Source organism: the organism of the source record quoted next, unplaced genomic scaffold (assembly GCF_019419815.1).
Source record: "Pyrus x bretschneideri cultivar Hongxiangsu unplaced genomic scaffold, Pyrus_bretschneideri_v1 Contig56, whole genome shotgun sequence".
In the NCBI taxonomy this organism is placed as follows: domain Eukaryota; kingdom Viridiplantae; phylum Streptophyta; class Magnoliopsida; order Rosales; family Rosaceae; genus Pyrus; species Pyrus x bretschneideri.
The window spans coordinates 509,323-521,138 of NW_025999794.1; the positions used below are offsets into that span (position 1 = coordinate 509,323).

Below are 11,816 nucleotides of genomic sequence, written 5' to 3' on the forward strand. Positions count from 1 at the left end.
ATCAATTGCCCATGGTTACACCAATTAGTGAGTGGACATAAATGTCCTGGAACAATTATTATGTTATTTATTTATTTACCTATATTAGTTTTCAATTTTGATTACATATAGCCAAACAAAAGATGGATTTCAGGCCTCCAAACAAGCCAAGCTCAAGCTTGAAAATATCATTCAAGTCAAGCTTAGGCATGCCTTAATACTGAGCTGAGCTTGAGCACCATAATACTCGTCATGGTTTAGCTCATTTGCATCCCTATTTCCAATAAACATAAAAATGTCTTTGAATTACATGGTGTTCAAATGAGAGAATTTTTTTGTGAAGATGGTTGAAATGATTAATTTTTAAATTTCTATAGCTCAAATGATCAAATTCCGATCTTATAGATCTGTTTGGGCCCAAAATAATATTATTGAGCCGAGCGTAGGTTTATGTTCGGCCCAAAGCTTTTTCAAATGTACTATGAGCTGTCTGGTGGTCCTAAGCCGCTCAGTTAGGACGGTCGAGTCCTGTTGCAAGAAGGAGTGATTTGGATAAGAGCGGATGGGTCGAAGTCCTAGTACGATAAGGGGTCCTAATGCAATGAGGATTCTTGGCTGGAAATGAATACGACCTGAAAAGGGGGTGAGTTCAAAGTCCTAATAGGAGTAGGATTGGTTGAGATAAGGTTGGATCAGAATAAGAAGTCCTAATCCGAATATGGTTTTAACTTGATTGTAAGGAGAATTGGTTGCTATAAATAGATAGCAGAGTGCATCATTCAGCCCTCTCCAATTCAACACACAATTGCTCTGCGCAAACCTCTCAAACATCTTGAGATTTTTTTACTTTCTTTTTCCGCCAACACATCTTCAATTTGGATAAACAGCACTGTAAAGGCAACCGGCGAACATCTTCAGTTTGGATAAACAACAGTGTTACCGTAGAATCAACCGACCGAGGAGCACCTTCAGTTTGGATAAACAACACTACGTAGAGGCTGACTGACTGGTTACCTATACAAGTCTCGGTCGAGAAGAGTTTCTGAATCCTTATTGGCAGAGGTCATCTTATTAGCCTTCTCGGCGAAGTAAGGTGTTTCAAGTTACTACATTAGGCGCATTGGACGCCGAGTGATTTTATGATTAATAATCACAAGTGAGTTTCAGAGTTCGGCATTATGACTGCCGAACCACATTCACTATCAAGACATACATCTTTTTTGAGTACCTGTGTCCGTATAGTTTGGAGTCGGTTCGACGTGCTTATACTCTTACGTATATAATCACCGTGACTGAACCCGGCGGCGACGATTCGTGAACTACGCAGAACTAGCAGCCTTATCTTCAGGCTCTAGAACTCAAAGGGTGAGACCTGTTTCTTCCTCAGCCGCAGTCGCAAGATCAAGAAGTTAGTAGCGCGTTGAACGCAACATCAACAAATTTTACTTCTCGACCGACAAGTTGGCACGCACCGCATCAACAGAAGGACGTAGTTAGCTCATTAGTTACTCGGCCTGCGCGCCACGTAGGCTTTGTAATTTTTAGGATCAACAAGATATCGACGTATTATCAATAAATTATTACCTTTTTTTTTTTTTTTGGGTAAAAGGATATTTTATTAAACACATAAAAAAAAAAACACAAACATACAAGCAAACCAAGGCCCAAAGACTACATATTAACAAAAAAAATAGGCCTAAAACACTAGAAAACACAAAATTAGCCCAAAAACAGTTAGGCTCAAGCTTGACACCAAGCCTCCGAAGCCAGAAGCTTCCATAGCTTTCCATAGAGCTCCACCAATCCAATTTCACTCCATTCGTCTGATTCCTTGTCCAATGTCGAGCACCGCCTCAACAAATGCCACATCCAACCCCGATTTGCTACCTGAGCACAGCCATAAGCTAGGGATAGCCGACAACTAAGCGAGAGAAGCCAACTACCAATATGAAGCTTGTGGAAACCCACGAATGACACTACCAGAACCGGCAGACAACAAAGAGAAAGTGGTGGTGTTGGAAACACCCGAGCCAGTGGATACATCGGAACTATACGCATACTCTAAGTAGGATTCATGGTTGAAGATCGGAGCAAGGAAGAGCCAGGAAGAGTAATACCCTTGGGGATAGAGGAATATAACAAATCCAAGTAGTGATTTGGGAGAAAAAGTAGTAGAAGCATGGAAAACAAAAGAGAAAGAAAGCATGAAGGAAACGGCAACCGACCTCGACTGAAGCTAGGGTCGGCGCCACTGGGTTTTCTTGGGTTTGAAAGCCTCACACAAGAAGTGAGAATAACCCTCAACTTTGAGAGAAAAACTCTCACCACGGAGAGAAAAAGAAGTTCTGATTAAATTATTACTTTCTTATAAATATGTAAAGGTATTTAATTTTTAATTAATTCAACAATTGAAATTTGTATTAGATTACATTTTTGTTTTCTTTCTTTTAACAAAAATTTCACATAAATTCAGTCACTTACAATTACAAACGGTTACAATGTAATTAGGGTGGGCATAAAACTACCAAACGGGAAAACTGCATCGAACCGCGATAAAAAAACAGTAAAAAACCGTGTTGACCAAAAAAATCAAAGTCAGGACAAAAAAAAAAAAACTGAACCAGATCATTTCAAACAGGTTCCGGTTCTGGTTTGGAAAAACTAAGAACCGGAGAAACTGGCTCGAACTGCTTTTAATATAAATTATTGTTTTATTATTATTTTTTTATAATTAATTGATTGATTAGGGTCTATTCTTTAAATATGTAGTGGGTGCTGGGTCAGTAAGAGATAATATATCACATTTAGGGAGATCTTTGTTTGGTTGTTGCGTTGTAAGTTGTAATTAGCAATTCTTGTTGGTTTTAGGGGATGAGAGGAAACAGATTCCCCAGTGAGTAATTGGGATTTTATCAAGTTGTGCTATCATATTAAAGCAAAAACATTATTAATGTGGTAACTTAGACGATTTTTTTTTTATATTTTGGTGTCTAAATTTATAATTTAATATTTACTTACACTTAACTAGATAATTTGCTTGAATTTGTGGTTGAATGTGTTGGGATTGGAAGTAGAAGGTTCGAAATGTATTTTTTTTAGTTAGAGTTGTAAACCGACATGAATCAAACCGAAATCAACGTGAACTGAACCGTATAATTTTAATAATAAATTTAAGTAAAACCACATCAAACTGAATTGTTGATATTTTATTAATTCCAATTCTGATTTGAGAGAGAACTCGAGCCGAACTGGACCGGACCGTATTCACCCAAAATGTGATTATGCAAGGATAGAGAAAGACGACTCCCGAAGGTGCGCTACTTTATTTCCGTTCACGCACTCAAATCACGTTAGCGTAGCCTGCCTACGTCATCATCAACAGTAACTTCCTACCCCTTCTCCCCAAACCCCGCGAGAGGAGAGACCAGCATTCCGTAATACCAACAACCAAAATCTTCCTCTTCTTCCTCCGCCTCCGCCTTCTCCTCCTCCTCCGTCATTCTTATTTTTAATTAATTCCTTGCCTTCAATCAACAAAAATTAGCATTTACCTGAATTCGTAATGGCTCCGGCTACCACCTCCTCGGCGGCTGCGGCAGCTGCTCCAGCTCACCGTTTTATCCGCTTCAACCGGAGGACATCGGCGCCGCGCCAGCCTTCGCCGCCTGGGTCGCCGCCGAAGAAGAAGATGAAGTCAATGGCGGAGATAATGGCGAAGGCTAAATTCACGGTGGTAGAGAGAGGACGATTATGGCGACGTTACCTGCGAGCATTGTGGGTCGGGTGACCGATCCGACGAGCTGCTTCTTTGCGATAAATGCGATAGAGGCTTCCACATGAAATGCCTCAGGCCTATCGTCGCCATTGTCCCTATTGGATCATGGCTCTGCCCTGCCTGCTCCGGACACAGACGAGTAAGAAGTAGGGGATTTTTATTTTTTATTTTTTTCTTTTTGTGGAGTTACAATTGCATTCATGTTCTTATTTATAAGTTTTCATTTTTTTGGTTTTGGTTCAGGTTTCTCGCAGAAAAAAATTATTGATTTTTTCCGGATTCAGAAATGTAGTGATCGTGACCCCAAAGACGAATGTGCTCCTCCTCAAGGTAAATTCCGGTACATTATATGGTACTCACTGGTGATTGTGGTTTTCGTGGTTGCGATTCCCATAGGTTTTCGTTTCGTGATCATTATATTTGTTAATGCTGTTCAAAGCTTCATGAAAATTAAAGACAAGGGAAGACATTGGATTCATAATGTTTCTATGATAGGGAGTTCAAAATTAGAATGTGAGGACACGATGAAGATCTAAACAAGATTGAGTTTAGAGTTGACAAATTAGAAAAGCTTTCTTGGTATACCAGTGATGAAATGCTTAACTCGTTAGAACGCCAGTTAACCATTCTGTTATACTGATTCTAACAAAAACGTCATAACATTTCTCAATGATATATTAATGGTATGTGTACTTTGATGGAATGCGTATTGAAGTTATCCCGATTCTAACTTCGATGGAATGGGTATTGAAATTATCCCGATTCTTGGCATACATGCGTTTACTAGAGCATGGGTATTGAAATTATTCTAATTACTGACTTCCACTGTGTTTACTTTACTATAACATATGGAACTGAAAAGAAAATGTGGGTTCCACATTAAATTCCTTAATCTAATGCCTGACAAAGTAGGAATCATATCAGCTAAGGCGTTAGTTGATCCCACACCAATTCCTTCTTTCTCTTCCTGTTCACGACTTCTCCCATTTCAAATAGGTAAACATGCCATCGATATTTTTGGTAACACATAATGTCTATTCGTTATCACTCCTTAACAAGTCCGATAAAAGTCATTATTGTCCAAATGTAGATTCTCTAATGTTAGTTCATTAGTAACTAAGCAATAAATCCATGTTCTGGTAGTATCTCGATTGTCAGGTTTATGTAAAACTACTAACAATGCATGAACTCAATAGTATTAGTTTGGAGTTAAGACTTTGGCTAAGATTTTGCTCAAAGTCGTAACTACAATAATTAGAGTACTTGTTTATGCATACATACTGATGTAGTGCGAAGACATAATGTGTGCTGCTTAAAACATTATCAGATATATTTTCATCTTAAGTTTAGAGGTGAGTTGTGTGATCTTGGATTAGAAACGGAGATTTTCCATTTAGCAACAATCTGCTATATTCACTATATAAGTTTCTTTTACTCATGCATAACCCTTAACCAATGTATGAACTGCTCTATGCAAGACAGTCCTTACTTGATATATAAAAGACAAAAAGGAATGCTTTCCTTTGTGTGCTATCTCCATCCAGAACAATTTAGCAAGGAAATAAAACGTTCTTGTAGCTTTCTGTCATATATGATACTTTGTCTGGCCTCTGAATTAAATTTCATGTAACTTGCTGATGCTACTTTTTCAAAACTGCCACTCTGTGGTGAACATGTTACAGTGCAGATTCTATCATTGGTCCATTTTCTGTTAAAATGAACCAGAATAATATGTTAATTATATGATTTTAGTCCATTTTGTGTTAAAAAATATTACTCAATTATGCTGGAAGTCTCCATGTTGTATTGAGGACGTATCACATATCCCCACTTTATCCAAAAGGAAACCGTATGTTTTTAACGATTTTTATCCAATATCCTTGTTCATGGTTGCATACTCACTTACATTTAATAATTACCTGTTGAAAAAAATTAAGCACTTATAGGAAAGAATGGAAAAGCCCTATTAAGTATGTAAGATTGTTTTACCAAACATATTGAAACAATTTAATATTATATAGTGATTAAGTTCCCTCAGTGTATCCAGCACATTAGAAATCTAGTGGTTTATTGTTTCTCATAAAGCCCTCTTTTCTTTGTTCTGATCTAATAGTAGAATCTATTCCCATGTTCTTGCAAAATAGGACGCGAAAAGAGAATAATTAAGATCATTACAGCGTATCTTTTTAACTGTGAAGCAATATATAGGAGTGGAAAAAAATACCATTATGTGCCTATGAGTGTTGAATAATAATAATCATCGGCACTCGTGGAATGTTACAATATATTTGACAAATTGCAGTTCACTAGTTTATTAGTGCAGGGTATGAAATGCTGAATGAGATCATTCCACTTGGTGAGAAAGAAAGTGCTAAGTTGGTGGGCTTTTCTGTTTGTGCATGATTAAGGTTTCTGTACCGTTTGTAACAAAAAGGCCAAATGAGGAATGAAATTAAGCCAAATTAGGAATGAAATTAACTTATGAAAATGGGCTATGATTGAAGTGAATGGAGTTCTGATACAGAAACATTGTCACTCACAACCTTAACTTGTTACTCTAACAACACACTAGCATACATATATAAAACACGCATCCAGGTAACCTAGAAGGACAGTTCTGTTTGCTAACCATCTCCATTCTCTACTCTTAATTGTGTAGTCTTCTTCTATGAGCTATTCAGGGCTATCGAACATGCATTTCTTTTATTGCCAGGTTTATTTATTCTTATGTTCAAATCATGCTACTAAAATTTTGGAGGCAACGCCCTAATAGGAATCGTTGTAACTTTTGTACTCTTATGTTTGTATAGGTTATGCTGTGTACAATATTTGACTTTTTCAGTGAATTGTTTTATGTGGTATGCTGTCGCATAGAACAGATGTTAGGTTTTTTCTCTCTTGCATCATGCAATAAATTTTAAAATTGATTACTCTGCTTATTTTGTTTGCTGACTTGGTTGTTATTGTGTGAATAGATGCCAGAAAACGCCGGAGGCGTTCAGGATCATTAGTGTTGCAGAAGAGAAGAAGAAGAATACTTCCATTTGTTTCATCAGAAGATCCTGCTCAAAGGCTGAAACAAATGGGTTCCCTGGCTTCTGCTTTAACAGCATTGCACATGGAATTCAGTGACGATCTCGCTTACATGCTCGGAATGGCTCCAAGATCTGCTAATCAGTCCGAGTTTGAAGACGGTGGCATGCAGGTTTTCTATCCCTTATTCTAGTTTCCTCAATATATATTAGTTGCCATTTGTAGGGCCAACTGATTATCAACTCCATCATGTGATTTAAGTACTGGCATTTTTTCTATTAGATTCTTTCCAAGGAAGATACCGAGACATTGGAGCTTTGCAGAGCCATGTGCAAAAGAGGCGAATGCCCTCCTCTTAAAGTAGCTTTTGATTCACGCGAAGGGTAACTTATCTCATAGTACTTTGTGGTGCCCTCTTCTTACAGCATTAATCTTTAATTAATGTGAAGGGTAACAATATCTTAAAGGGAACTTTAACGAAAAGCTCCCGGTATTGTTTTCTTTAACGAAAAACTACATTTTAACACTAAAAAGTCAATTATGGTACTATTCACTTTACCCTTTATTTTGTCCTTATCGTTAAAACTCAAAGTTTTCAAGCCCTTTTTGTCCTTACAGTGCCCTCTTATATAACCTTCTTATTCTTCTGAAGACTGAAGGTCTTTATTAGTTTTGTGGTGCATTGAACTATAGGGTCAATTACTGCAATGGTCCCTAAACTTGTAATCGTGTTTCATTTTTGTCCTTGATCCTTTTATTTTGTTGTATATCGTTTTCAAACTGACTCTCAAGTAGCATTTTGGTCCTTTTTATTAACTCCATCCATTTTCTTTTAACTTCAGGACAAATGTATTGTGAAAGTAGTGAAATGATCAACGTACAAATCTGAATTGTTGAATGGTCACTTTTTCGTATTTGATCGATCCATTGTCAATTTTTTCTTTATATGCTGTCAATTTTTTCGGTTTGTCGTCAATATTTGATTTTGATTAATTCAGCAATTGGGATTTGTATAATGATAATTTCAATCAATTTCCCAATTACTGAGAGGGCGGATATCTGGATCTTTCCCACATAGGAGCTTAGGAATGACTTGAAATTTTTGTTCTTTTCTGTTTTATTGAAGTTTTTGGATGCAAAAAGTCCTATTTCCTCCTAAATATAACAGAAAAATGGATTGATTTAACGGAAATGACCAAAATGCCACACAAAATTCAAAGATGAAAATCAAACACGGGATCAAGTTCAGAGACCATTACTGTAATTAACCCCCGACTTATATATGGTACCTGCATATTGATTAGGCTCGTGTTGAATTTATTCATTTATTTTTATGTAGTTTTACAGTAGAGGCTGATGAGCAGATGAAGGATATGACTTTTATTGCTGAATACACGGGTGATGTTGATTACATTAAGCATCGGGAAAATGACGATTGTGACAGTATGATGACCCTTCTGTTAGCAACTGAACCATCTAAAAGTCTTGTCATCTGCCCTGATAAACGCGGAAACATAGCTCGATTTATCAACGGCATCAACAATCATACCTCGTAAGCCTAATATCTTTTTCTTTCTACGACTTGTTTGTGGCCTCCAATGAACTTCATATGATAAAACTAAATATTTCTGTGTTCAGATGTATTGGATTGAGCGTGTCTGCATCCACTGTGCTTAAAATGTAACAACTTTTGTGCAGGGAAGGAAAAAAGAAGCAGAACTGTAGATGTGTGAGATACAGTGTTAACGGTGAATGTCGGGTCTTTTTGGTTGCTACTCGTGATATTGCTAAAGGGGAGAGGCTATATTATGACTATAACGGATACGAGCAAGAATACCCTACTCAACATTTTCTCTGAGCCGTTCTTTTAGACGTTATAGACGTTAACGGCTTCCATCTAGCAATCCGAATTGGGATTTTATTTTGCTCCTAATTCTTCTTTGTTTTTCCTCTTTCAAGCTTTCACTTGTCGTTCCAATTTTCTTCTAGTTTTTCCTTTGACCCGTTCATTGTAATTCCATATAGAGCTGGCCCATTATTTGGCCCTCGGATATAGAATTATAGAGTAGGCCAAGGAAAATTTTTCTTGGTAGTCAAGCAAATGAAAGGGGTTTTATCTTTTCGGAGTATAACTTAAGGAAATTGTTATTAGCACTGCGAAATAGCATCCTGCAGTTCCCTCAATTTTTTCCATCAGGGAGAAGTGCGTGATCGGATTTTTAAGGACTGCAAGTAGGGGCTCCTAACTTTCTTTGTAATTTGTTTCAATGGAAGATTTTACTTTTGAGTTAATCCTTGTTATTTCATGGCACCATCTGTTTTAATTTTTATTTTTGCCTTGGTTCAAAGGCCCCGTTTGGTCTTACTTTTTTTTCCCCAAAAGATGCATCACTTTAAGCCAAATAATAATGTGTGTCTGGTAAGACTCAAATATCTAGTTTATTTTAAAAATAATTGCCTCCAGATGTAAGAAGCAGAGTTGAGCTTTTAATGAATATTTTTAATTCCTGTAATATTATAATTAGTTTTTAAATATGACATTATTTATTCTTCCATGCACATTTTGTCCCTTGAGAATAAAGTGATCGCCATCACCTAACATCACTACCATCATTACTACCACTATCTTTGTGACCACCACGACAACCATAACCATTGTTGCCACTGATGCCACCACAACTGTCACCATCGCCGTTGTCACCGCCTGCCACTATTTACCTTTGTACCCTAACAATCACACTTCTTCGCCTCTTTATCCTCCACCTCTTTAGAGGCTTCATAATTTCTAAATGCTTCAGACAAACCCTTAGGCTCTGAGTCCCCTCCTAATCTTTGGAGCACATTCTTGGAGGTTTCTCTCAGTTGCCCGAAGAATACTCCTACAAGCCTCTAACTTTTCCATTTCTCTTCTTTTGGCCAACTCTCGGTCAATAATCGCGCCCAATGCTAGCACCTCGAGCTCACACTAATATTGACACTTGCTACATAAAACCACTCCTTTGACTATAGCCGCTTGAGGTTCTAACGCCTTCCATGGGTCTGACAGCTTGCCCTCTCTCTCCCTTTACTTCCTAGGTAGCCTCTACTTTTCCTTTTTCAACCCAGTAAAGGTTGGTCATGTTGATTGGGCTTCTAGGAATGGATGTGTCAATCATCATATTAGGCTGGGGTTTTTCTAGCAACAACTTCCCTTTAACTATGAGGCCCTGGATCTAGTCTCTCGCTGCCAATTTTGCCACCACCCTCACCGCCATCACTGCCACTACCTACAACTGCGGCCACCACCATCGTTTCCATTTCCACTGCCAATTACACCACTACTACCACCACCACCACAATCATTGCCACTTCCTCTACCACCACTGGTCCACTGCTAACTCTACACCCCAACTATCGCACCCTATTATTGGCGTTGCAACCACTATCGTCATCAAACTCCCTACAATGTTCATTTTTATTAGGGTGCATTACACAAAACTACCTCAATTATGGGTCGAATTACAATCTCATACCTCATGTTTTAAACATTGCAATGTCATACATCAACTTATGAATTCGTTACAATGTCAGACCTCCGTTAAGTTTTCTATCAATTTGGTTGTTAAATAATGATGTATTCCCCAACTAAAATAAAAAATTAATTAATTAATTTTTTTATTACAATTAAATTTAAAAAAAAAAAAAAAAAAAAAAAAACTTTCACACCCACTCACTCTCTCTCCTCTCACTTGTCTCCCTCAACTCTCTTTGCTCGATCTCACCCCTACCTCTAATACTCTTCTTCCTCCACTCATTCCCTCCTTTGTCCCCCTTCTTCGTCCCCTCATTCTTTCCTCTGTCCCCCTTTTTCCTCTTCCTCTTAAACACACGAAACTTCATGCATCGATCCCCAACGACATCTCCCTTGACCTCAACGCTCCCTTTACTGCCACTGGGCCTCCCACTCTGGCCTCCTTGTCGAGTTCCTCCACATCGGCTGATACACCGTTGTTGATGGCAAGGAGGGAACCTCAGCGAACTCCAGTTGGTGTTGCAAATAAATGCATCAGATCTGGGCCAGGTCGCCTTATTTGATGTACCTTTTGCAGGTTCAGATCTGCAACTTCAGTTAGTGTTGCAGATTTGGCACAGCTTATGACGACCAAAGCAAGGCGGAGAAGACGAAGCAAATGAAGACGAAGGCACCTCAAGGTTGATCTCTTTCGTCATTGGAGGAATCAGTGGCATTGACGTATGATCCGTTGGTTGGATTCGGAGAAGAGTGGCCATGCCAGCATGGCTGCTATTATTTCTCTGCAGGTGAGAGCAGAGAGAGTGAGTGAGGGAGACAAGTGAGAGGAGAGAGAGAATGGGTGAGGAAAGAGTTTTGTTTTGTTTTTTTTTAATTGACTTTAATTGTAATAAAAAAATTAAAGAATTATTAATAATTAATTAGTTTTTTATTTTAGTTAGAGAATGATTGGGCCCCACTACTGCCACGTCTTTACGGAGGTCTGACATTGCAACGAATTCATAAGTTGAGGTATGACATTGCAATGTTTAAAACATGAGGTATGAGATTGTAGTTCGACCAATAGTTGAGGTAGTTTTGTATAAATTGCCCTTAATATATACAATTTGTTGTGGCCTATATTTAACTAACAAGGAGAAGTGGCCGGCGACACAGAGAAAATATAGAGAGAGATGTCTTTGTAGGGCTGTGTAGAGGATGTGTTATTCCCTCTACGCAGTGCCTTTATCCATAGTACTAAGGGAGGGAAGAAATCTTTCTCCTCTATGGAATACAAGTCCTAATAGGAAGAATAACTAGAATCAAATCTAATCTAGGATTTATACAATCACACTTAAATAAGAAGTTTATAACACCCCCTTAAGTGTGTAAATATTTAAGTAGATTCGGCATCATGTAGAAGGAACTTGCATAAGTAAGTAATTAAGTCTCACAAAAAACCGTATGACTATGGTAAAACTTGAGTAGGGACAAAAACCCATAGGCTAAGGAAAAATGTGTGAGAAATGCAAAGTCAAC

The 11,816-nt window shown here is 38.0% G+C and overlaps 1 protein-coding gene across 1 annotated transcript; it reads left to right on the forward strand.

The window, feature by feature from the left end:
* The first annotated feature begins 3,259 nt into the window (after positions 1-3,259).
* Positions 3,260-9,098, forward strand: LOC103933959 (probable Histone-lysine N-methyltransferase ATXR5). The gene is given in 7 exon segments (XM_009343658.3): positions 3,260-3,717; positions 3,719-3,900; positions 3,998-4,084; positions 6,730-6,959; positions 7,070-7,170; positions 8,127-8,339; positions 8,486-9,098. Coding segments are annotated over 7 exon segments (1,149 nt in total). The 5' UTR covers positions 3,260-3,541; the 3' UTR covers positions 8,646-9,098.
* The last annotated feature ends 2,718 nt before the right edge of the window (positions 9,099-11,816 follow it).